The 27,880-nt window shown below is 39.6% G+C and overlaps 1 protein-coding gene across 4 annotated transcripts in view; it reads right to left on the bottom strand.

The window, feature by feature from the left end:
* Positions 1–27,880, bottom strand: part of ATP9A (ATPase phospholipid transporting 9A (putative)) — a 101,363-nt gene that overhangs the window by 23,317 nt on the left and 50,166 nt on the right. For 3 of the 4 annotated variants that reach the window (XM_058176266.1, XM_058176265.1, XM_058176267.1), the window contains 8 exons: positions 24,350–24,562; positions 18,957–19,118; positions 13,501–13,593; positions 13,039–13,122; positions 10,570–10,740; positions 6,518–6,616; positions 1,519–1,608; positions 916–1,060 (listed from right to left, as the gene is read on the bottom strand). In XM_058176266.1, the coding sequence (XP_058032249.1) occupies positions 916–1,060; positions 1,519–1,608; positions 6,518–6,616; positions 10,570–10,740; positions 13,039–13,122; positions 13,501–13,593; positions 18,957–19,118; positions 24,350–24,562 (1,057 nt within the window). The remainder of the gene's footprint in view (positions 1–915; positions 1,061–1,518; positions 1,609–6,517; positions 6,617–10,569; positions 10,741–13,038; positions 13,123–13,500; positions 13,594–18,956; positions 19,119–24,349; positions 24,563–27,880) is intronic. The other variant, XM_058176264.1, reaches the window with a different exon arrangement.

A 27,880-nucleotide genomic window follows, 5' to 3' on the forward strand; every position in this document is an offset into this window, starting at 1 on the left:
TTGTGACCTTCCCAACCTGTTTCCAAGAAGCAAAGTCAATGGGGGAAACTAGATTCTCTCAGTGATCATGCGATTCACTTAACAAATGCAATGATTTGCTTAACAACTGTCGGAAAAATATCATAAAATAAGGCCCAACCCACTTAACTGGTGCCTTGCTTAACAATGGAAATTCTGGTCCCAACTGTGATTGTAAATTGAGGACTACCTGTAACTCAATTGATTAAGAGCCATCAAATCATTGTCTTAGCAATCATACAGATTTTCTCCATGATCTCTTCCAAGAACACCAAAATGTCTGTGATTATGATGGAATGGTTTAATTACTCTTCTGCAATTGATCAGGAGATTAGACTCAATCATCGCTTCTGTTTCTCTCTTTGTTTTGTGCCAACTTATTACACTTGCTGCCTCATAGCTACATCCATGGATTTTGCTTTCCTTCAGGAAGCGGTTCCTTTCATTTCATCGGGTGCTGCTTCAGAAACTCTCTAACCTTTATTAAAATTCCAGAAAGATGGAAAACCCATAGATGTGTGATGTTTAAATCACATCTTTTTCTCTGTTTCCATGCACTGAGGAACCAATATCTAAAAAAAGATGCAAAACTAGAGAATCCAGTTGAAGAATCCTTACTATGAAAGATTGCAGGGAAGCTGGGAAATAAAGATAAGAAGAAACAACTGAAAAACTGAAGGATAAGATAGCTTATCCCAGGGGTGCCAGATCTGACCCACGGGGAACTTAGATCTGGCCCATGGGGCTGCCCCGGAAACAGCAAAGGACCAGCCCAAAGTGCTTCTGCCGGTGAAAACGGGCTCCCAAACTCTGTTTTTGGCTGCCATGGTCTCCTGCAACCTTCTGCCAGTGAAAACAGAGCTCAGGAGGGCTGCGTGCATGAGGTTTAACACCTACCTACTGCGCAGGTCAGCTTCCCAGTTCTCTCCTTCAGTAAACGTACAATCTGAGCCTTTTGTGTTGGGGCACATCTACAGCAGATGACTGCTGGACACTGGCAAGCCAGTTCCATGAACTCATACTCATAGTATTTCAAGCATACCTATTCCATGAAAACAACAACAACAAAGAAACAAACAAAGGTAATGAAATGCAGATATTCTTTCTTTTGCTGACCCCTGTCCCTTGTAAGACCCTGCTGTTCTAGATCAGTGTTTCTCAATCTTGGCAACTTTAAGATAAAGCTAAGAATTCTAGGATAACTTCTTAAAGTTTTCAAGGTTTAAAAAGACTTTACTAGAGGAATTTGTATGAAGGCCTTTCTGGCCAAAGCTGGCACCTGCTGCAGAAGCAGGAGCTGGGAGCTCCAGCCAGTGGTGGGTTGCTCCTGGTTTGGTCCGGTTCTATAGAACCGGTAGTAAAACCGGCGTGAGACTCTGCCCACCTGCCACAACATCATCATGGGTGATCTGCGCATGTGCAGAAGTGCACACATGGTCTCGTTACGAACCGGTAGTAAAGGTAAGTAGAACCCACCCATGGCTCCAGACCACCTCTCACCTCCAAGGAATCCCCAGAAATCACCAGGGCACAGTCGTGCTTGCGGCGGAAAGCATTTAGCTCCAAATGTGCTTCTCCACGGTTGGTCACCTGGACAGGAGAGAATGGGTAGGTTAGTGTTAGCAGAGAATTCATCACATGTCACACGGGTGTCAAATCAGCCAGATGGTGGGCATGGTGTCCCTGATACTTCTGTAATTGTGGGTCTTATTTATTTATTTAGTACATATATAGGCTGCCCCAGTCTGCCATAATTCTGTGTAGGTGAGAAAATAAGACAATAGAAACAAGGATATATATAATTCCAAAAAGAAAAAAAAGGTTAAGGTTAGGAGAAACTAACAAGCCAATAGAAGGGACCACCATCCACTCTCATTCATGACCTTGGCAAAATTCAGGTTTTAAAAGTTTGTTTAAGTGGGGCCAGGAATATATGAATCTTGGTGGACGAGGAATTGTGTTTCAGACAGCAGGCACCATGACAAAAAAAAAAAGGCCTGGTTTCTGGTTCCCATCACACAATCTATTGGACCTGGTGGATGTCAACCTATGTCAGAATGCATGAGATGGGCAGAAACTATTGGAAATAGACTGATACTCAGATAGCAAAGCCTTATTCCATGAAGGGCTTTATAAGTAATACTCTAGAACCTTGAATTGCACATAGGACCTTATGTAACTATTGTAGTTACAATGCAGAAGTGTTATCTGAACATATCACAGCATGTTCATAACTGCTGGTGTATTATATTTCAAGTAATTACACTGTAATTGTCCAGACATAAGGTGACCAAAGCATGAGTGACTTTCTTAAGGACCTTCAACGTCAAGTACAACTGACACACTAAATTAATTTAGGTGAAAGTCTTCCTGACAACAGTTCCTGCCTCCAATTCAAGCAGAAGATATGAACCCTGAAAGATCTCCAGATTGTGACTAATCCTGAAAAATGATAGTGCAGTCTCATTCAGGACCAAATATGGATGGAAGCAGTCCAGCTTTGGGGGTGGGGGGGATCCAAATAATCACAACTGCCCAGTCTTGTCAGGATTGAGCTTAAGCCTCAGCGGTGGGTTTCAGATATTGTTACCACTGGTTTGCCGGGCATACACTCACTTCACATGCACCCGGCCTTCCGTGCATAAGCTTTCCTCGCATGTGCGCCTTCCGCGCATGTGCCTGGCCTCGAAAACATGGCTAAATAGGATGGCATAGTGCTGGGGCAGCTAGGCAGGCCCACCCACGATCTCTGCTCTGTTCAGGTTAACTGGTCCAATCTGGCTGAATACCACCTCTGTTAAGCCTGCTCAGTTCAGATTCACACATACTCCAGACGTGAGAAGCGTGAGATGCATAACTGGGTATCATTAGCACACTGATGAACTCTTTCAGTGGCCTCATGTAGAAAGGGCAATTGCCTAAATCCTCTCCCCACCTCTCAACACTGACCAAAACCAATCGCAGAGAAAGGAAGAGACCATTAGAACATCCTGTTCCTCACTCCTAATACCCGGAAGATCCCTGTTCTGACCTAGGCTTCCCAAGAGCATGAAGCAGATTCCTTGTCCTGACTAAAACCTCTTTTTATTAAGTTACTGTGAATTCTTCTCATTCACATCCAGCAAAGTCTTTCAAGGGAGAATTTACAGTCACAGACCTTCTCTGACTTGGAGAGCTGCCAGACCGATATCTTCAAAACTTGGCAAGGAGTCACGAATCAATTAAGCAAACTAATTGTCTCCTGCAAACTCCACTCCCCTTTCGCTCCTCTTTTATTCCCTCTGGGAGGGGCCATTCATCATCCACCTGTGGCCTTACTCCCAAGTCGACCCTTGTTCTTTAGTTGTTCCCTTCGTCTGGCAACTCTGTGCATGAGCATACTGGGAACAGGCTCCAGCTGTTCATCTGCCTCACTGATGTCTAACTCTGAAGGCAGCTGATAACTGGTATACGGCCCTGGTTCCCTCTCTGCCTCCAATGCAGAACCCTCATCAGAGCCTTCCCCAGACTCCAAGACTGGCCCATGTTCCTCCCAACCTCCTCTCTCCGAATCTGCTGCCAGCTCCACTGGCCGCTGGCGGGCCACAACACCATGGTTGATGATACTGAAAGCTGCTGAAAATCAAGAAGAACCGGGGTGGCTACTCATAAATCCTGCATTTTGCTCCTCCTTAGCAAGGAATGAGTCACAGCAAAAAAAAAAAAAAAAGACCCATTGGGCAGCTAGCTGAGGATGTGATAAAGCTGGAGAAATAATTACATTTCACCGTTCTTTATCCCCACTGTGTAATCCCACTGTGTAATCCCTAGGCTCTTATTCATCCTCAATTAGATTCACTTCACTTTGTCTTTTTCCAACAGCACTTTAGGCCTTTTTCTGGCATTTTGTTTCCTGAAGTTCCTCAGAAAAACTAAGGAGTTCATTAGGATCATTGCACAGTGAAAGGCCATGGAGGAGCAATTTGATCCAAGGATTGTAGGCAGTAACAAGTGACTCAAACATTGCAGATTTTGGATGCTTACAAACTTATATTAGTGTGGATCTTATCCAGAACATAGAAGAATGATTAGTGGCTCAAAAAAGAAAAAGAAAGCACTGATCAGTTGTGGGGGGAGGACATATAAAGCCAGGAAGATCAGTTTGGGGGGGGGGACGATGACATATATAGCTAGGAAGAGAATTGGGTTATGAATATGACACTATTCTCACCTAAACATTTTTCTGACATAATTCAGTGCATTCTTACTTCAAATTCAAAGAAGACAAGGGCATTCCAGATTTGGCAGAGACATCTGTGGCATACAGATGTGTGTGTGCACAGCAGATCCAAAACAACCTCACTTCTTGCTTGTTTGGAGGGCTGTTTACCACATTTTGCTCTACAGCAAAAAAAAATCACCAAATCTGGTTTTTGAATGGAACAATCAGTATCCAGGGATCCGTCTGCATAGCCCACTCTTTTTATTCTTAAACCCATGATCACACTTTGTCAAGAGATTGCTCCATCCTGGTCAATGCTATGAACTTGTGACAATTTTAAGAGAGGGTTTATTGAAAGAATTCTAGAAGACAAAGATCAGTAATTTCTAGTGCTCTTTAGGAAATTTAATGCCACTGTATTAAAAGAGCTGAAGTCAATAGCATAAGGAAGAACACATAATACAGTTCAGAAATGAAAGCTACTGTTAAATGCAGGGCTAAAGGACAGGGAAAGATTGAGGGCAAAAGAAGAATGGGACGAAAGAGAACGAGGTGGCTGGATGGAGTCACTGAAGCAGTAGGCGTGAGCTTAAATGGACTCCAGAGAATGGTAGAGGGCAGGAAGGCCTGGAGGAATGTTGTCTGATGGGTCGGACACAACTTCGCAATTAACAACAACAAAGGACATGCTTTGCATGCATGAAGATCTGCATCTCTACTTTAATGACTCAGGATAATCCTTTTGTCTCAGACAATTTAGCTTAAATGAACAAAGTGATACTCCATCTCACATTTATTGCACAGCCATAGTACAGAAACTTTCTTGGTTTGCCCAAAGAAATCTTGGAGCCTGACATTTTGCAAAGTGTTCTCAGAAAACGTTTTCAAAGAGATGTAGGGTTCCTTTTACAGAACAACAAGGATGAGCAATAAATTAGTTCTGCAAGACAAGGACATTCCAGAGTTGGCAGAGACATCTGTGGCATACAGATGTGTGTGTGCACAGCAGATCCAAAACAACCTCACTTCTTGCTTGTTTGGGGGGCTGTTTACCACATTTTGCTCTACAGCAAAAAAAAATCACCAAATCTGGTTTTTGAATGGGACAATCAGTATCCAGGATCCGTCTGCATGGCCCACTCTTTTTATTCTTAAACCCATGATCACAATTTGTCAAGAGATTGCTCCATCCTGGTCAACGCTATGAACTTGTGGCAATTTTAAGAGAGGGTTTATTGAAAGAATTCTAGAAGACAAAGATCAATAATTTCTAGTGCTGTTTAGGAAATTTAATGCCACTGTATTAAAAGAGCTGAAGTCAATAGCATAAGGAAGAACACATAATACAGTTCAGAAATGAAAGCTACTGTTAAATGCAGGGCTAAAGGACAGGGAAAGATTGAGGGCAAAAGAAGAACGGGATGACAGAGAACGAGGTGGCTGGATGGTGTCACTGAAACAGTAGATGTGAGCTTAAATGGACTCCAGAGGATAGTAGAGGACAGGAAGGCCTGGAGGAATGTTGTCCATGGGGTTGCGTTGGGTCAGACACAACTTCGCAATTAACAACAACAAAGGACATGCTTTGCATGCATGAAGATCTGCATCTCTACTTTAATGACTCAGGATAATCCTTTTGCCTCAAGACAATTTAGCTTAAATGAACAAAGTGATACTCCATCTCACATTTATTGCACAGCCATAGTACAGAAACTTTCTTGGTTTGCCCAAAGAAATCTTTGAGCCTGACATTTTGCAAAGTGTTCTCAGAAAACGTTTTCAAAGAGATGTAGGGTTCCTTTTACAGAACAACAAGGATGAGCAATAAATTAGTTCTGCAAGACAAGGCAGAAGAAAACAACATTCACACTGGTTTCAAATCTCCAATGAAGGGTGGATTTGGAAAGTGCCTTGCTATAACATGTGGGGGGGGGGGAGAAACCATTAGAGCAGGAATTAACCATTTTAACATTTTTGATTTGTTCATAAAATGCATTGCTGCCCAGTATTTTGCCTTGTTAAAGAACTTATTTCAGGAGCAGTCCAAGCACCCTGATAAAATTGAGCCTGCAAGAAATTGGAGGAAACAAGAAATCTTTTTCCATGTTGAAGTTCCAGCTTCTAGGACCCATCATATGCAATGATGTTTGCAGCAAGGTTAGGCTTATATCATATGCTCAGGCTGTAGTCTACAAGCACAGTGAAGCTGAATGTTATCCCCCCCCCCCCACCGCCCAATTCAAAATAAAGCTCTGTGGACAAGTGCTAAGTAAATTAAGTTTTATTTGTATTACTCACCAGTCTAAATATATGAATGTCCTGAGACCTGGTTACCAGATGTGCATTCTTAGCTGTACACGTGGCTGTTTCCAGTTTATCCCCTGTGAGCATCCATACCTAGAATAAAAAAAAAAATTCAAAACCTCACATGAATAGAAACAAAGAGCCAGTATAATGCAATGGTTTGCTTTGGACCAGACTCCCTGGAGACTCAGATTCAAGATCCCACTCAACCACTTTTTCTCAAGTCAGTTTACAAGGCAGATGTTCTGGGGATAATATTAGAAGAAGTTCATATTTAAGCCACATTCCACTCTACAAGGAAAGCAGGTTGCATTAAATGTAGTAAATAAATAATGGTAAATAATAAAAAGGCACTTAATAAATGTTTCGCTTGTAGGAAAGTTAATATATGTATTATATTTTAGATATTTAGAAGCCAATGCGGCATAGTGGTTAAGACCAGAATTCTGGAGATTCTATCTCTATTTTCAGCTATGGAAAATTATGGGGTGAAATCACTCTCTCTCAGATCAACCTGCCCCACACCATTACTGTTGTGGGGAAAACACAGAAGAGGAAATACTAAGTATGCTGCCTTGGATCCTGGAGGAAAGCTATATAAATCTAACAAATCAATCAATCAAATTAGTAAAGATGACCCTGTAAAAATACAAAAATATCCCTTCTGTCAAAAGAGTGATGACTTCCTGTGATTTCATGGACATACCCATTTGTTTTTCTTGGCACTAGAGTAGGAAAATTGGAAAAGGAAAATTAGGAAAATTGGAGAAGACCCATCCTCCCTCACATATCATCGTTTTTTTTCCAACTATCCAACATTTGGCACTATAAAAATAAATGGAAGGAACTTGCACCTTTATACCAAGCAGATTATCTCTGTCTTCTGGATACGAGAGTTGGACAAACTAAGGACAAGTACGAATCTGAAAGTAAGTTCCATGATAAAAGTATGTAGCTTCTACTATGTCAAGGGCTCACCACACTTTGCAAGGTTAAAAGCATAGAATTAGGGACCAGTAGGGTGGAGGGATTAAGTGGTGAAATACTATCCATAAAGATATCCCAGCATTAATTAGGTGGGGTCAAGTTGAGTCTGGACAGGGTTTTAATTAAAATATAATTGAAATCATACACTGAGAAGAGATTTAGGCATGATGGCCTGAATAGTCTTTTCAAATTCCACAATTCTTTGAAGTTTTATATAAACACAATGACAAAAGCAATTTTAGCAATTGTGTATTTCAAATAAATTACATGGAATTTTTAAGTAACTGTTAAAAAACCTTTTTATATCATACTGGAATCTAAGAGATATATTTCACAAAAACATGAGTCAACCTTGACCATTTTTGGAGATGGAAGCTGCAGCTATGAGAAATGGCGCCAATAATGCAGTAATGGATGTTCTATAAAGGCAGCTTTAAACTGCTCCATGTGGCAGCTGTCTCAATGCAACAGGCTGTTTGTGTGAAGAAAATGCAACCAGAAAGGTCTGTGGCGACATGGAGAAAATTGCCACATCTACACAATGAGTCATTGTACATCATGAGAAGACAGTAACCATGTGGACAACTTCATAGATTTTTGCATAGCAACCAAAATATGTGCGCAAGTCTCTAATTAAACTTTTTAATAGTCAGTGGAATCCAACAAAATTGACCTGCTTTGCATATTGCACAATATGACATTGTTGCTGTTGTTGGGGAATACATCTTATGGAATGGGCACTAGTGATATATAATCATGTAACCTGCCATAAATGCTACTATACATTTTGTTTTGTATTGCCAGTTGTAAATTGCAAATTTATCTTTGATCCTTATGATGTTTCTATAGTATACTGCAATGTTTTCCAACCTTGGGTGCTTGAAGTATGTGGGCTTCAACTTCCAGAATTCCCAAGCAACTTGAAGAAGCACTCATGTACCAGGTGATACCAAGTTTTTCAAGCAGTCATGCCTTTTCCTGAGATTTCTAGTCTATTATGGGATATGAGAATCCACACTGGGAAGAGTTATAATTGATATGGGAAGGAATTGAATACTTTCAACAGGCAAAGCCAAGAATGTGGGGAGCATTTCTGAGTAGCACAATCATGGCCTTGGGTATTTCTCTACATCTTGGATATTGTATCCATTCTCCCTTTTTTCACAAACGTTCAGGCCATCAGTTCAGATAAGCATTCTATACATCATACATGGCTTCATGTTAGCCAATAGGAAACACAATTCAGTACTTTCTTTATACTATATACACATTGAAATTTGTATAAGATAGTCCAGTTTGCTTGATAATGCTGACAATAATGAAATCAGCTGAACTACATGTTACTCGGGATGAGACAGGTACCTTAGTTATAAGCTGATTTAAAAAGCTTGCTTTCCTGACATGGGGAAATGCTAGCTATGGTGTGATTCCTAAGCCACAAATTTTTTTCCCAGTACAAGTGCTCTCTCAATAGACGGATCCCAACTCTCAGTCATTCTGGGAATCCACATAGCACAGTGATTCCCAAACTGTGAGCCGCGGCTCCCCAGGGAGCCGCGCTATCGTCATGGGGGCGCCGCGGAATATCTGCGCCCGCTGGGTCCGGCGCTGATGCGCCATTTCTGGGGCGTCTGGTGCGCATGCGCAGTTGCAGGTCGGATTTCCGGGGAGCCGCGGGCGCGTCTGGTGCGCATGCGCAGTTGCAGGTCGGATTTCCGGGGGAGCCGCGGGCGAAAAAGATTGGGAACCTCTGACATAGCATATTAACAGTGCCTACTATAAAAGTATACAGAAGGTAAAGGTCTTTCAGTTTGAGCTTGATTCTTTTTAAACTCCATGAAACATCCTTGTATTTTTCTTGGCTTGCTATTGCTTTCTTCTTCTTCTACCTCCCAATCTAGCCTTCAGCCAATCTTTCCTGGAAGACTCCCATTCCGATACTAATCAGCTCTGACCAAGTTAGTTTTTAAAAATCAGCCAAGGTCAGCTAGGTGTTGCCATCTAGCTGGTAATACAAATGGAATTTTTTTTTTTTTAATGAATAGATAAAATAAAATGCATTCCCTTGGAAGTTTTATTGGGCCATCAATCTCTCTGCCTTTAGAAATATCTGGCTCTGAAATCACATTCTTAATGGAACTGATGACAATTTCAGCTGCTGTTTGGTTATTTTAAACAGGTTATATTTAAACAGGTGACATTATATCATATATTTATATATTTTTTATTTATATTTGCCTGACAGTAGCCCTGACTCTTGTCTGAATATCCTGGAAAAGTGTGCAACAGGAAAGTCAGATAAGCAGCAGTATCCAGTGCAGTGGGAAGGCTTTGTAATGCCACCTTTGTCAAATCCTTGAATTTGCTGCTTACAAGCAGAATAGAATATAGTTCCTATTCCAGTGGAACATTCTGCTCAGAGAATTTATTTTGTTAATTAATTAAGGGGAAATGCTGTTCTTCTACCAAAGATTGTAGCAATATCAAACCAGAATTCTGAGATGTGACTCTGTAAAACAATGTAGGCATTTAGTTGATATAGATAGTCCTCAACTTACAACCACAACGGTGTCAAGAATTATGATTGTGAGTCTTTCTATGGATATTAAGCAAAGCCATTGTCTACAATGGACATTTTTTGTTGGAAACTAAATGTAAATGCTGGTTTCTGGCCAAAAAAATAATAATTGTGGTCATATGACTGTAGGAAGCTGTAAACAGCCAAAAATGGGGGCCAGTTGCTGAATGCCCAAAATGCAAGTGATATGACTGTGGGGGGTAGTGTCAGCTGTCAGAACTTTGAATACGGTTTGTATCTTTTTTTTTTTTGTTCTGTTGTAACATTGAATGATTGCTAAGTGACTGGTCGTAAGTAAGGCAAGGATTACCTGCAGTGCTTTATATACTGACAGCCTTATTAAGGTGCTCCTAATGATGTAGAAATCATCCATTTCTGCTCATTATAATTCTGTCGTGTTTATTCAGCCATAGACTAGTACACTGGGGGTGGGGAGGGGGAATAGTAAATCTTACACTTTTGATTTCTGATTCAATCATACCTTAATGCCAGCATTTTTCAGAGTTTCCAAAGTTGGCCTGACATCCACCTGTAGTTGATCTTCTACTCCAGTCAGGCACAGCAGCTCCATCTCCATCTCCAGACTCTCAATCACTGTGGCCACCTTCAGGGAGCGATCGTGGACACTTAATTTTGCTTGGACATAGCGGGCCTAAGGAAGATCACGAGAGACACATCCCTTTACTACTTGTTCCTTCACTAAGTGCTTAGCTCACATCAGAACAAAGTACCATGGATAAGGAAAAGCAGGGACAATTTCCCAAGAGCCAACAGCAATGTCCCCACCTCTATTTTTAAAGCAGCTAGATCATGCTACTCGGTTTTGGCAGCAAAAAGCTAAAATTCAGCAGCATAATTTTTGGTCTCCTTTTTTAATTCACCCACCCCCAAGACAAAAATCAGGTGCATTAAGCCTTTTCAGGGTTTAAGGAGCTATCTTTTTGTCTTTCTTAACGTGTCCAACAAAACTAAAAGCATGCACACAGACACATTAAAAATTTTGGATCGACCATGCCTTCCCACAAAGTCACTGTATCACCACGATGCCCCCTGGTGGCTCAGAGAAGACAGAGAAGATTAAATAAAATGCAGCTCCAGCAGGGGAAAAAGTATCCCTTTCATTTAAAAAAACTGGGCAATTATTTTTTTTTAAAAAAAAACTAGGTGTGGAAGCAAATATGTTCTTTTACTTGCAATTGCCAGCACATTTATAGGGTAGGGAAGAGGAGGAAAAGAGCAGGAAACATATGGGTTGGGTAGCCTCTGTATGTGTGTCTCTCTCTGTGTGTGTGTGTGTATTCCCCTCCCTCCTAAAGCCAGATGGGAAGAGACTGGCCCACATTTCAAGAATCTTTATCTGCGAGAAGAACATGGGAGAATGGTGAGTCAACTGGCTGGCATCCACAAGTTTGATGTGGCCCTTGAGCTGCCAGCTGGCTGCCACTGATACACTAGGAGCACATCCAAAGCAACCCTCATGCCATAAGTCCTTCAACATCCTGGAATAAATCAAGTATCATCAAGGGTGGTGGAGAAGAAGACAATGCAAGATGTTCTTCCCCAATAGGTGCCCTCCATGCTGTGCAGCAACTCGTACGCTGACTCTGCTAGCTAGAATTGGTTGGGATTATATGGATGCCTTTTCCCTTGTCATGCAACGTAGGATAGGATAGGATTAGGATTAGGATTAGGATTAGGATTAGGATTAGGATTAGGATTAGGAATAGAGTAGAGTAGAGCAGAACAGAACAGAATAAAATAGGTTTATTGGCCAAGTGTGATTGGACACACAAGGAATTTGTCTCCAGTGCATAAACTCTCCGTGTACATAGATTGTACAAACAAACATTGTTTGTTTATGTACAAACAATAAAGTAATGTAATCATAAAATATCTACAGGAAAAGGTAGTAGAAAAGATGAGAAGGATAATAGCAATACAGCCATACTACATGAGTAAATATCCTTAAATCTTCTTATGAAAATTTATTCGTGCCTTCTGTCTGCCCTATATCCTTCTTTGATATATGTGTTATAAAGTATTTTGCACTACTCACTTAACCAGACCAGTTAAAGATCTAGAGACTGCATTTGCACAGCATGCCTAGATAGACTATTTACTTTGGTTAGGTGTTTTAACGGTTTAGTAAGTGTGTGGTGCAAATCCAGCCCACTGGATTATTTTATTCGTGCTTTGTGTACCTAGAATATAGGTTAATTTACCAACCAAGTTAAGCATCTTGTGTCAATGTAAGCCATCTTAGTTATTCTACACTTGATGCCTTCCACGTGGATGGACTTTCTCCCAAAATTCTTGGCAATGGCCATATGGTTAGAGGAATTATGGAAGATAAAATTCTGTTCTGGAGGGCATCAAATATAGAAAAGACTACTCACAATTTTCTAAAAGTAAGAAACAGTTCGTGAGGTTGGAATAGTAAAACAGCCACATCCAGAGGTGGGCTGCTGCCGGTTCAGACCGATTCAGGTGAACCGGTAGTTGAGACTCCTGCCCCGGTGCTATCCCGTCCTATATCACTGTGTTTTTGAAGCCGCGTACATGCATGGAAGGCCATGCACATACGCAGAAGGTGCGCACATTTTCGGTGCTGGGAGAACTGGTTGCTACAACTGGCAGCAGCTCACCACTGGCCACACCCAATGAAAATGATAAGATACAAATGGTATATATTTTATACAGCCAATTCACTCATCCATTTTCCAAAATGTTCTACCTTTAGATAGAACATTTTATAAAGTATATAAATTTTTATAAAATATATAAAGTCTGGAAGTTGTCAATGCATGATGGACTGTGGCTAATTCCATCTTTGCCAAGGAAACAGCAAGCATAATAGTTTACGGTTTAACCTATTTAAGCGCTGCCCTGCTTATTCCAGACATAAATGGGATATTCATTTTGAGCTTTATTTCATATTTAATTTGCTTACCTCAAAATCTTGATATTGCTCCTCAGACAGGGATTTCTTTGCTACTACAAGAACCCTTAATCCTTCTCTTGCCATGTTACCACACTATAAAGGAATACAGACACATTCTTATAAGCTAATCTGCCATTGGAAAAAAATATTAGCATAAGAATTGTCCCTGATGTTTTTTTTCAGAGAATAAAATTTAAAAATTTTCCAAATTATGGAATTGCACCATAATATTAACACTATAGTTTTGTTGACCAAGTAATAAAATTGAAACTGCAGTTTTAAAAGTCACCTTCAAAATAATGGTTACAGTTTTATATCAAGGGCTAGCAATCTTTTCAACCGAAAAACCTTGCAAGATTTTGACTATTTTACCTTAAAACATGATTTGATTTTTTGGTGGTAACAATGCTAATTTCACACTTGCAAATGTAAAAAAAAAAAAGACACAACATTGAGATTGCTGTTCTGTACCTCTTCCTCTAGCCAGTCATTGTACTGAACAATGCCTGCCATAACCACATCCGCCCCTTTCATGTAGAATGTTATTTCTCCTGTAGATTCATCCTGAAAGAGACAGAAAACAGGGAAGAGAAAGAAATGAGATGACAAAAGGGGGGGGAAAAATCTCAGGCGCCCTGTTTTAGTACAGATACGAAAGATACAGAAATCTATTCATAAAACATATAATACATCAATTCAATGTCATTGTTTGTTATCCTAATTTGAAGATCCATAAATCAGTAAAAGGAAAATTGCTGTCTCCAAAGAAAATAAGGTAGCGCAATTCAGAAGAAGAAGAAATGGTAATGTTCAAAAACATGGCTTTAGAGCACCAAAGAAAAGTTTTGCATCACTGCAAAAACAACAACATGGAATCTTAGCAAGCCAAAATTAGAAGAATGTACAACAGCTTTTCTCTATGAATTGCTATCTTCTTCCCTCCCCAATTTGCACAGTGTATAGGAGTCAGGGAGTCTCTTTTATAAAAAAAGGCCATTGTACCATCATTTTATTTTTAAAAAGAGGGGATACTCGGGAAAGGGTCTTATTCTTTCCACAAAGTATATAATGGTCCTTCTTTTGATCATTCTCATGCAACTAATTTTTTTAAAAAAATCGGTGTGCATATGTCATTTATGTATTATCTTGTTTGTTCCGTAATATCAGTTTCTAAGATTCGTTTAGCCTGAAAAACAATTAATTAAATTGCAATTTTCTTCCATTATTTGCAAGGCTGTCATATAGAAGATGAAATAGATTTTCTGTTTCTCCAAAGAGTATGTCCTACAGTAACAAATTAAGATTACAGGACATAAGAGTTGTTCTAAATGCTGGAAATTTCTGTTTATGTAAGGTGTTTGGCAGTAGAAGAGATAATTTTGGAAGCAGAAAAGCTTTTATTGAAGATTATTGAAGATTAGCAGTTGTGTGACCACTTATGAAGAATGGTATAACTATGAACTTCTAATATCACTGGGGTGTAGACTAAATAGCCTTTGAATGCCTTACTAATTCAGTGCGTCTAGGAGTTAACACTAACAATCAATCAAAATAATAAATCTGTGTACGTCCATGAATAATTTATGCTTGAAGCAAGTGCTCCAGTGACTGAATGCTCTACCATAAAACAAACTCCAAACTCTCCACATATAAAATCAGCATATCGAGGAAATCAATTCTACCCTAGCCTTTTGCTTGAACCTGTTAATTTTCTATGTGTTTGAACAAAATAAACAGAATCTGATGATGTAAGTTCTATCAAGAAGGGCGAATAGGTAGATTTTCTCATCTTCTGTTTCTGTTCTATTTAATGACAGGTGTTACTGGCTGAAGTCCCAGGCTGAGGTCAGGTTCCCACTGTTTTGCATGGAAAAAGGTTCGCTGCTTTTTCCTCATTCCAGTCATTCTCTTGCAAAGGATAAAACATTACACTAATTCACATTTAGGTTTAAAATACACACGCGTACATTATCTTCTTTTTTTTCTTCAAAAAAAATCCATTTGAAATTGGTGAGTATTAAATCACAGGATTAAGGCTAAAATCCTATACTCACCTAACTGGAATTAACTACACTGAATCCAAAGAGAATATTGAGAAAGAGAAATTTATTAGTTGGTCTATAAATAAGGAATATGTATACTGTTCAGATTCTGTAGACTCCTCTTTTGAGCACAAGTTCTACAGCTGGACTGATCTTGTTTTCTTTCTCCCTTCCCCTAAATGATTTTCAGCCACGAACACATTTTTCTTCTAAAATCTTTGGGATTCCCCCAGAGCCATTGTGGAGCAGTGATTAAGATGTTAGATAAGAACTGAAGACTCATTTCAAATCCATCCTTATCCATGGAAGCTGATTGTCAGTCAGCCAGATGAAAAAACAAACCCAGTTGAAGTTAACAGAAAAGACTTGATGCAAATCCAGGAAGATTATAGTATCTCAATAACATAAACAGAGTGAAAAGAGGCTAACCATCCAAAAAAAGTTCTGGAAATCTCTAAAAGGCTATAGAAGCTAGAATGGGACAAAAGTGCCAGAAATCTCATTTTTACAACCTCAAAACCTCTGCTCACAATTAACTAATATTGAAATCACAGTTCCATAATTTTGAGAAAATGCAGGAGGCACATAGTGTACATTTTCAGCCTTAATCAAAAACCAAAAAATCTCTTCCTGCCAAAACCAAGGAGGGGAAAAAAGAAAAAATCTTTTGGTCACCTAGCATTATTGCCCTGTCCATTACTCCCCCCCAAATGGTAGATGCAGTCCCTTTGTTTATTGGAAAGAAAGGAAATTGAATTTGGTGTTGAGACTTGGGCTTGTAGACATGCCTTCTGTAGAGATGGGAATGGCAGACCTCTCAATAGTATGTGATTTAACACTGAGACCAAATACAAAATTTCTCTCCTCCATAGATGCTGTAGAGTAGACCTACTAAAGAACGCAAATGATTTCTTTCCTCAGATGAAGAAAGAGTTAATGTGACTTCTCTCCCTTCTCCTCTCTGGTTTTTATTTTTTATTTTTAAAACATTTATATGAGCTTGATCAACAATCTTCTTTAGCACTGTAATATCTTGAGGCTGGAAACCAACACAAAGATAAACACCATAAGCTTATTTATACCAATGGCTTTTACATATGGCAGTGGCACATTATTTGTTATCTTTGACAAAAGGACCTACGACAATGGAGTCATCTATCAGACTTCCAATTTCAAATACAAGGGTGCCAGGGGGAAAAAAGCACGCTAAAATATTTCCAACACAAATTAATATCAATGTTTGTGCATTACACGTTTAAACTGGTGAGATATGTTTTAATAACTTTTTTGATAGGAAACTAACAAGAAAGTCCACTTCCTGCAGCGCAGAACTAGTTTTAAGAGCGTTTAGATCTTTCGTCCAATATAAATATCATATCAACTATCTCCTTGCATTAGTCATTTCCTCTCACCAGGTTCAGTAGGAGGTTAGCACATTCCCATGATATGGCACGATTACAAGTATAAATCTGCAGAAAGATTTGCCAGTTGTATTGTTTCTCAACCACATCTTTTTCCACCATAGTCTGATTTTGGGCCAAGGTTCAAAGGCCTTTCCCTCCCTCCCCCAACTCCCACTTGACACATGACAATAGCAGTTTCTGAGTTGCAAAAAAAAAAAAAAAACATTCTCCATTCCAACTGCTCAGAAGAAGAGAGACTGGAAAGTTTTTGTGGTTGAACAAACAGCTACCTCTCTACCAATAAGAGGCAGCAACTGTCTTATTTGCCCAGCTTGTTGGCTATAACAGGATCCCTGGAATCAGATACTATAAAAGTGGACAAATCTTTAACAGCCCCCTCTTAAGAAGAAGATGCTATAAAACTCAGGGAGAGGGAGATTGCTAATTGTTTTACCATTTGCAAGGCAGCTAGAGAATCTAGAAAAAGTATTTAGCCTTTTTTTTTTTAAACTCGGCCACAAAGATTATAAGTAAAACAAACATGATCCAAAATCTTATTACTTTTTGTATGTGAGATTGCCCATCCTTTCCCCTTCCTATTTCTCCACATCACATACATCAACGTGTTATTTCTTGGTATTTTTATCCTCTTAAACAAAAAACAGTCCCAATTTATGCATGCATATGTAGGAAATAGAGGGGAGGCAGTGGCTCAGTGGCTAAGACACTGAGCTTGTTGATTGAAAGGTCGGCAGTTCAGCGGTTCAAATTCAGCATGTAATGGGGTGAGCTCCCATTACTTGTCCCAGCTTCTGCCAACCTAGCAGTTCGAAAGCACGTAAAAATGCAAGTAGAAAAAGAGGGACCAGTTTTGGTGGGAAGGTAACAGCGTTCTGTGCACCTTTGGCATTGAGTCATGCCAGCCACATGACCATGGAAACGTCTTCGGATAGCGCTGGCTCTTTGGCTTTGAAACGGAGATGAGCACTGGCCCCTAGAGTCGGCAACGACTAGCACATATGTGCGATGGGAATCTTTACCTTTTACTATGTAATTATGATTTGGATAATAGGAGGTAGGAAGTGTAGGAAAACGAAGATTCAATAATTCCAGTCTCTCTGAATCTTCTCTATAAACTGGGGTTTTTCTTACGGCAGAAAAAAAAAATCAATGAGCATTTTCCCCACTGCTGGAAAACCCAATAAGAATTTATTAACTTGGAAAGAAATATAATCAAATTCAAGGGGATGGGGTTAGAAGGCAGATCAGATTCTTCCAATGGGTCTTAGAAAATTTGCAGTACTTTTGGAGACAAATTTGGAGATAAATTTTTGATTCCTAGTTGATTATCAAAAACAGCAGTTTTAACCTGAGGAAATGAAAGCAGCTTGGAAAAACAGGCAGATATGTATGTGTGTGTGTGTGTGTGTGTGTGTGTGTGTGTGTGTGTGTGTGTGTGTGTGTGTATGTATGTATGTATGTATGTATGTATGATTCTGAGGTTTTCGCGGGTGTTTATATGTAGGTCTTTGGTTATTCGGGTTTTCTCCCGTGTAAAACTGGAAGTGTCTTGGCGACGTTTCGATGAAGTCTCATTCGTCATCTTCAGCCTGGTGCTAGGAGCACGAAGCTGTAAACACCAGCCTGAAGTTGACGAATGAGACTTCGTCGAAACGTCGCCAAGACACTTCCAATTTTACGCGGGAGACAGCCCAAATAACCAAAGACCTACATATATATATATATGTATGTATGTATGTATGTATGTATGTATGTATGTATGTATGTATGTATGTATGTATGTATGTATATGTATATGTATATGTATATGTATATGTATATGTATATGTATATGTGTATATATACATGTATGGAATGACTATGAGCCTTATTCTGTTCAAAATATTTTAGTATTAAAATTCCAGAGGAGTGTTATAGCAATTATTACCAGCCATTCCCATTATGCAGATCATAATTCCATCAACAGTTTGTGAAGAGCACTATATAAGTCAGGGATTAGGAAAAGGATGTATTTACATATTATGGCATGTGTAACACACATGTCCATATGTTAATCCTAAATTTAAACAAAAAGAAGAAGATATGTGAATCATTTATAGGTAATTACATATTTTGCACCAGGCTCTGCTTTACAAAATATCCTAATAAAGAAATAATAATAACAATACATCTGGAGCAGCACTTGAATACCATTGGCATTGACAAAATCTCCATCTGTCAATTGCAAAAGGCAGCTTTACTTGGAACAGCTTACATCCTGTGACAATATCATTAATATAATTAAGCAGCAACATCTGCCTATCCCAGACCCTTGGGAAGGACTTGATAGGTAGTAAAAAATGCCAAAGCCAGTCTAAATATTTGGCTGACTGTATAACCCACAATAAATTGGTTCCTAAAACCCTGAAATCTCACTCCAATTTACAGAGAATGCTTCCCCCCATGTGCCTATCCATCTTACCCGAACAATAATCCCCATTCGTTTACTTTCGTATGTGAAGGGGAAAATCTGGAGGATGGTATAGTTTAGAATGTGGCCACCAGGAGTCCTCAGCTGCACAGAAGCCTGGTCCCTTCCAACCAGAGTCAAGCCAACACTTTCCGTCCATTGCACCAGGGCCACCTAAGCACAAGAGAAGTCACAGGTCAGATAGACTGCTGAGCTAGTGGGTTCAGAGGTCAAGCGAATGCAACAGGAGGGAGGAGGGAAACAGGCAAAGTGAAGAAGAAAGCAATTCGATTATTAACTGTACCATTTCCTCTCTTGGATTCCTCAGCCTTTGCCTTGGCTAGAAGTGACTTTCTAGTTTGATAACACCTGGGACTAGCAGGTGTGGTTTATATCAGGGGTCTCCAACGTTGACAACTTTAAGCCTGGTGGACTTCAGCTCCCAGAATTCCCCAGCCAGCTTTGCTTGGTTGGTGTTGGGAATATGATAGCAATGGAGAGAATGACCTATCCATGAGGCTGAGGTTCCCAATCTTGCTCTCCTTTCATCCTGTCCCTCTAGAACAGCGTTTCTTGATCTTGGCCACCTCAAGATGTGTGAAGCCAGCACGCTGGCTGGAGAATTCTGGGAGTTGAAGTCCACGTATCTTGAAGTGATCAAGGTTGAGAAATACTGCTCGAGAATCTCAAAAGTAAATGACCGAGCAACTTCAGCACCCTGAAAGGTACACTGAAATAAGAATAAAATGACAGTGAATTAGCTTTTGTCCCAATGCTTTCCATTAGCTACATACAGTACAATCCCTGGAAGATTAAATAATTTTTCTCTGGATAAATTTTAAAAACTTCTTAATGCATGTTTTTTAACTACCAACATTGTTTTTTTTTTGTTGCCAACCTTTTTTTTAAAAAAAATCTTTTTCCCCCCCATGATGAAGAAAGGAAAAGAAAAATACTCTGCCTTAACGTCAACCATGCTGCTAGGACAGGAGAAAATATAGAAAATATTTAGAAAATAACAACTTATGAATACAATGATTATTGAGTGTCAGGATCAATTTATCTTTCACTGTGAGTTCCAATGAATTACTCTGAAACTAAGACACCCAAATATTTCCTCTGCATCTCTTTTTTTTTTGTTTACATTTATATCCCGTCCTTCTCCGAAGACTCAGGGTGGCTTACAGTGTGTAAGGCAATAGTCTCATTCTATTTGTATATTTACAAAGTCAACTTATTGCCCCCACAACAATCTGGGTCCTCATTTTACCTACCTTATAAAGGATGGAAGGCTGAGTCAACCTTGGACCTGGAGGGACTAGAACCTGCAGTAATTGCAGGCAGCTGTGTTTTAATAATAGGCTTCTTACAGCCTGAGCCACACCGCGGCCCAGTGTGTGGGCCAAATATTATCTAATAAGATATGGAATAGAAGATTAATTTCAGGATATACTCGTATCAGTGAAGGTTCCTAGGCCATTATTAGCTTCCCATATAGCACGGGTGTCAAACTCGCCATGTCATGTTGCTTTCACGTGATGTTTTGCGATGTCCTCCCACGTGTAGAGCTGGGTTGGGCGTGGCCTGCATGTGACGCATCCAGCCTGCAGGCTGCCAGCTTGACACCCAGGCCATATAGCAAGCTTTTCTTGCTTCTTGTGCTTTAGCAATGTTATTTGACAGACAGGTAGTATTAATTTAACTTACAACCATTCGTTTAGTGACCATTTGAAGCAGGGGTGGGTTCTACTTACCTTTACTACCGGTTCGCATTCTCCCCGCGGGTATGCACTCTTCTTCATGCGCAGAAGAGTTTTGATGATGTTTGGGTCAGTGGACAGAGCCTCCCGCCGGTTTTACTACCGGTTGTATAGAACTGGTCTGAACCAGGGGCAACCCACCACTGATTTGAAGTTACAAGGCACTGAAAAAAGGTGACTTATGATTGTTTTTCACACTTAAGGCTGTTGCAACATCCCATGGTCACATGATAAAAATAAAGACACTTGGCGACTGGCATGCATTTATGACGGTTGCGGTGTTCTGATGTCATGTGATCACCTTTAGCGACCTTCGGACAAGCAAAGTCAATGGGGAAGCCAGATTCGCTTAACAACCATGTTACTAACTTAACAACTGCTGTGATTCACTTAACAACTGTAGCAAGGAGGATTGTAAAATGGGGCAAAACTTATTTAACAACTGTCTGACTTAGCAATGGAAATTTTGGGCTCAATTCTGGTAGTAAGTTGACGACTACCTCTATATAAATTGCACAAAGGAGCTGCAACCCAAAAAATGCAGCATGGATTGCTTCTTCCTCAGGGATGCCAGTTTTCAAGACGTTCAATAATTTCTCATTAATTTCTACTCTTTTTTCTCCCCCCTCTCACACTTTTTAGTCAGCATTTTTCCACTAGTGAGAACAAAGTTCTCATTGGGGTGAACTGGGGGTGGGGGAATGTCTCACCTTTTAAGAAATTGGGCACGTTTAAGAATTTCCCTTGATGGTATCTGTCTTTTCTGTCAATCGTATTGCTTTGGTTACCTATCAATATTCACACTATGAGTTTGCTGTGAGCACATGACAGTCATTATGGAAGGGTGATGCTGGGTGAGGAGGAACTTAGTAAAATCACTATTTGAGGAAGATGGGATTAAGCTTCTCGAATAAAGGACTTTTATGCAGGGATTTCTACCACATGCACGAAAAAGTGGTAAGCCAAAAATCCAGTCCCTGAGATCAAATGTGTTGTGGTCTGCCAGCAGCCCGTGGAGCTAGCTGTGGAGTCGGAGAGTGAGGAGGATGGGAAGGACCATGGCCCAATCCTGGACTCTGGGGAAGGCCCGGATGAGGGCTCTGTGTCAGAGGCAAAGATGGAGCCAGGGCCATCTGGGAGCGATGCACGGACTCCGGAGTCTCCAGAGCCAGACAGCAGAGAGGCAGAGGAACAGGAGGAGCCTATTCCTAGTGCACGCATGTGAAGAGCTGCCAGAAGGCAAAAGCAGCTAAAGCAAAAAGGACGACTCGGGAGTAAGGCCAGGAAATGATTGGCCCCTCCCATAAGTCTTAAAAGAGCAGCAATGGCTCTTGGGCTCTTTGTAGGAAAGCAACATTGCTACATTTGTTTCTAGCCATCTTCTCTTGTTTCTGAACTTCGTGGCGCTTTGCCAAGAAAAGCCTTTGGCAGGGTGCTAAAGAGGACAAAGGTTTGTGACAAGGCCGAAGGACTTTTTCTGAAGAATTTGTTTTGGAATTATTTTTGGACTCAGCTGAGAATGCAGTAATTCTCAACTGTTCTAATAAAATATGTTTGTTTAGGACTGATTGTGTCTGGTAATAACTACCTGGGCCTAAGTCACAACAAAATGGTTTGGGTTGACAAATCTCTCTCTTCCTTTGCCCTTAAACTGAAAAAAGAGGGCACAGCTGGCATGCTGCTTAATGTGACTGTGATATTTACATATGTTATTCCAGGCATTAAGTGACATGTTGTTAAAATGCTATTCTTAGCTGATGGATTAGTGAATCTAGATTCAATAAAAGGGAAAGGCATGTGGCTTTTAGGAATGGGGTAGCCAATTAGCAATCTGGCATTGGTTTGTGTAAACCACAGCCGGCATTAAACCAAAAACTGCCTCTCTGTAGGTGCTTGCTTGCTTGCATAGTTCTTATTTCATCTGTGCACTTGTAAACACTTCTCTTAAAAACGCAAAAGATCTCCAATGATCCTTCCATAATGGCAATTCCTAGGATTACCACAGGGTAATTCTGCTGATTACACAGCATAAGATGGCAGTGGAGCAGTGATATGTTTTGGGGCTGAATGGCCATGGTTTAGTTTGATTTTGTTCTGACGTTTCACCTGATGTTGCGGCTTGCATCTTCAGAAGCACATAGAGAGGTACACCACAAGGCAGCACACTCTGTCTCTGAAGATGCCAACCACAGCCTCTGGTGAAACATCAGAACAAAAGCAAACTAGATCACGGCATTTGTTCATCCCAAAAGCTCATCACTACTTTGATGCCAGCCATGAAATTCTATATCAATACATAAGACAATAATCTTGCTACAGCCCTCTAATTATTGGCTAGCGTTCCTGTAACTTTCTAGCAACTGAACACTCCTTACTCATAAACTCATCTGAATTTATTGGCCAACAAGGCTATTGATTAATGCCGCTTCAGACCTACGGAGATATATAAAGAGACTCTTCTTACTTTTCCCCCATACTTCAAAGTCTCATTTTGATGGCAGGATCCTTGTGAACAGCTGCTTGTAATGTAGTTGATGGACACATTTTTTTTCACATTCTGGGAAGTGGTGAGGTGTTTTGTGGGGGGTTAAAGGCCACTTGGTCATGTCTTCTCCTGGGCAAGTTATCTGATCAGATTCTACCTCTTACTTAATTTCCCCTCGGTTACTGTAAGGCCTCAGTCAGACAGAATGACGGAGCCCCAGAGGCTGTAACTGATCTCTCTATAAAGATGCTTTCAGGAGCCTTGGCCCAGGAATGCACACCGGAAACAAATGTAGGAAACCCAGCTTTGTGTTTCAGGAAATGAATGCTGTGCCAACTGGTAGAAATTATCCTTTTTCTTCTGAAAAAGGGGGGATAGGGAGATGGACCTTCATGGTTTTGTTCAAATTTCAACATTAACTGATCTTCCTGACTTAAAAATATTTTATTACTATAGAGTTTCAAAGGTATATTTTTAGAAGTCTGTTAAAGCAACATTTCACTGATTTCCTACAGGGAATGGCTTAGCAATATCAAAATTCAGAAAAGTAACTTTAGCTTTTTTCCTTCTTTTTTTTTTAAAAAAGAAGGAAGCCAGCTTTTTAGGGGGGTGAAGACAATGGGAAGACTTATAGTGCCAATATTGTTAAAGAAATTATATTCTTCCAAAGACAGGATTTTATCATGAAAGGTTTAACTTTTAAAACAAACTAAAATTCTGGTATATTTGCTTGTGACAGTCAGTTGGAACAGTGGTTAAGGCATCAGCTTAAAAACTGGGAAACTGTGAGTTCTAGTTCCCCCTTGGACACAAAGCTGGCTGGGTGACCTTGGGCCACTAATTTCTTCTCAGCCCTAGGAAGGCACTTTTTAAAAATCTTGCCAAGAAAACTACAGGGACTTGTCCAAGCAGTCTCTGAAAACTAGACATGATTGAATGGAAATAAAGGAAAATTGTAGGATTTGAGAAATCTTATTTATATAAACCAATTACATTGCCATGGATAAATTCCAAGCATTATTGTCATATGAAAATTAACAGCTGTACTTAACATTATCCATCAGAATACCATTAACCGTATTTGGAAAACAAAAGGGGAAAAAACAGGCATATTAAGAAGAAATAAAAAGACAATAACATTCTTTTGAGGACCATTTTACCTCATCAGGACTAGCAGCTTGGTACACCCTGCAAGAATCTTCATAATGCTTCTCAGCTTCAGCCTGATCTGTCACACCATTCGATTCATAGACAGGAGTCACATTGTGGCAGAGAGCAATTGCTTTCACAGCCTCATGGACACGGCTGCTCAGAGTTTTTCGTACTTTGGTAGCCAGGTTGGGTGCTTTTAAAGCAGGTGGTTCCTGCGACTGCTAGAAGAGAGGGGGAAAGAGGCTGATTGCAATTAATATCCTGAAATTAATACCCTCCTTATGAGTCTGGTCATTCTGAAGATCAAAACTGATGATAAACATACATTGTAGGACAGAAAAAGTAATTTACTTATTTGCTTAGTTCACAAAGGCGACTGGAAAGCATTTATCTAATATAGCATTTCCTCAAAATGTCTTGTTTCTATGGGATAAATGAACATATTGCACGAACAGTTTAAAAGTAAACAGTTACAAAGTTAGGAGCAGTTTTATATGTTCCCACTGAAGCCAATGAGATTTAAACATGCACAAGGGTCCCCCCACCCCACATTTTTCAGTCTGTTTTTCAGGCAAACAGTATTCAAAGGAACGTCTTTTAAAGCACACTTAGAATCACAATTAATGGACATTTGGACAATTGTGCATGGTCAGCTACTTCTCAGCATATGGAATAAATTCATTATTCAGTGAAGTTTTAACTTCATAGCAGCATTCACTTTTAAAATTAAGTCTTCAAGAGATAAATGGCCCTTTGTGCATCTGGAAGATACTTTTAGTAAGAATAATCTCTCTCTCAGCGTTGTTGTCTTCATAACCCTAATACATTTTGACCATAGTAATTGATATGAATATTTGAATACTTAACATTTGGAATTGGGAGAAGGGGCTTGTGCATTTGGTGACGGGACCAGAAATAATCTTATAGAAATGGGTGGCTGAGACAGAACAGTTATGGATCCATGCCTAATCTTACTGTTAATAATAGAATTTATTATATGGGGAATGTCTGGTGAGATAAATTGTCCCCTCCAATGCCAAAGTTCCATCCTGTTGGATAACATTATAATGAAGGAAACAAAAGAGTTGGCAATATTATAGCACCGCAGTAAATAAATCTCAGGGAGAGGTAGAAAATAAAAATAATGTTTATCTCAAATAACTCCTTGCAAAATTACTTGTTACTGTTAATTACGGTTACTCCACAGCACTGTTATATGGTGGAGGATAATACAACATGGTAGCAGCTCTCATCAATTGTTCTCCCATCTCAATATTATTCTAAGGAGCAGATCCTATAATTCTCTAGTCCAGAACAACCAAGTACCCCTTCAGCTGAGAATTTTTTATTAATAATACTATTAAGTTCATTGTCATGTTCTATAAATTTCGGCAATCAAAATTTAGAGGGGAGGGAAAAAGCTTTTCCTTGTTGCTAATTTTACAGAAGTGGGTATCGGAAGCTAATTAATGTACATTGCCAAGATATCTATGTGTCTTGGCCACACCAAACAACTGACCCTCACTCAGCATGACCAATCAGCCATGTGACCAACTGATCATATAAGACCTATAAAAGCAGAAGAGAACTGAAACAAGACACTTCAACTGAAGTCCTACTGATGATGTTACCTAGCCTGGTAACAAAACGCTCAGAGAACAAACCAACATCTATGTGTAGTTCCTGGTCTATTCATTGCATGCCTCAATTTAGATAAACAACAACAAAAGGACAACTGTACAGGAATGTTCTTCATTGATCAAGAGAGGACAGATTACTTTTCATTGGTAGCATTAAGCTCAATAAAAATATAAATTTACAGGGGGAAGAACTTAGCAAAAGATGTTAGCTAATAGGATGTTGCTAATAACATCATAGGATATGATGTTATAAACACAGAAAAGAAAAAAAACCCAAATAGGCAGATATGAGGGTCGAAAGTTTTAATTTTTATTACTGTTTTCAGAGTCTGCACCAAACCTTCCAGATAATTTCACAATTACTAAATTATGCTGGTCACAGGGGAATATATAACCATTGAGTTTCCTGTTCTGTTAACCTCTTGTGTCAAGAGGACAAAAGTTTCACTTCCAGGTCAAAGGGCATAGCATGGTACCAATAATTAGAGCAATGAATCAGAACTACAGTTTAAATGAATCATGGCCAGCAAATGCTTCCAATTACCAGAGATTCTAACCTTTCAATTACGTTTAAGCTTGCAGTCATTGAAAAATCCCTTACCACTGTTAGCTGCTTCTTTCATCTTATTAAATGAAACTATATTAATCAAAGTTGATCTTGGCTACAGGTTGGAGCCAGGAAATAGAACAGTGATCTGCAGATCCACTTTTTCTGCTTCCAGTTAACTTGTGATGGGGAGAAATTATCTAGGAGGCAGCCTATTTAAGGGTCCCTGATTGTGTATACAGAACCTGGATTAATATCACTTACCCATACAAGGTCATTGTCAGATTATGCTGAGGTCAGTAATCTTTTTCAGCAGATTGCATGGGCACCGCCCAGTGGCTGAAATCTCACAAGATCAACACGTTTTGTAAACTGTTGGACCTCTATTTTTGTTAGTTCAAGTTTGGCGTTTCCAAAGATGTTTTGTGGTATTGCTGTAGGTGTGCCAACCTCTGGGTTGTGTTGAAGGCAGGGTGGGATGGGAGAGAAGGAGGGCAAGACCAGATCACCAGAAGATGTGATCCTGTTCCACTCTTGAAGCAAATTTCTTACAGAAGGTGAAGAGCTTTAAAATCTCCACTTTAAAGAAACACAAGCTTTTCCTGCTCCCAATTGTATCTCTGATTTGTGGAAAGAAGATGTATAAAAACAAAGCTAGTGGTAAGTGTTATTTGCTTCCCCTCTTCTATATCTACTTAAAAACAGGAGCTAAAATGTCTCTAGCCAGAAAAGATAAATCACTATGTCGGTCTTTTTTGGAGAAGCGAATGAATAACATGATTTTTTAAAGACATTCAGCTAAAGGTTTGGGTTAATTTCATTACTTCTCCAGTATTAAATTTTTGTTATTACAAGAATCATGCTGCATGGAGAAAATGTGTCTTCACTATTAAAGAGTCAGTTTGTCTAGTGCTTAAGGCACCAGGCTAGAAACCAGGAGACTGAGTTCTAGTCCCATCTTGGGCCAGTTCTTATCTCTCAGTCCTTAGGAGTTTGTTTGTTTATTTGTTTGTTTGTTCAACTTATATAATGGACAACTACTTCCAAAAAACTATGCCAGGAAAACTGAAGGAACTTTTCCAGGCAGTTGGCAGGAGTCAAAACTGATTTGAAAGCAAAAGGAAAAAAGAAAAAGAAGAAAAAGAAAGCCCTGTTATAAGACATTGTGCAATCATTATCATTCCAATTTTTTTCCCTTCTCAACAGATTTTCTATGGAAATGAAAACTGGAAAAAGTAGTATGGAGAGAAAACCAGTAACAGGTTTTACAAATGAAGGAAATGATACTCAATTTCAAAACAGTGTGCCATACAGCACTGAATGCTGTATTTAACAAAAAGTTTTGATTTTTC

This window comes from Ahaetulla prasina, chromosome 3 (assembly GCF_028640845.1).
Source record: "Ahaetulla prasina isolate Xishuangbanna chromosome 3, ASM2864084v1, whole genome shotgun sequence".
In the NCBI taxonomy this organism is placed as follows: Eukaryota; Metazoa; Chordata; class Lepidosauria; order Squamata; family Colubridae; genus Ahaetulla; species Ahaetulla prasina.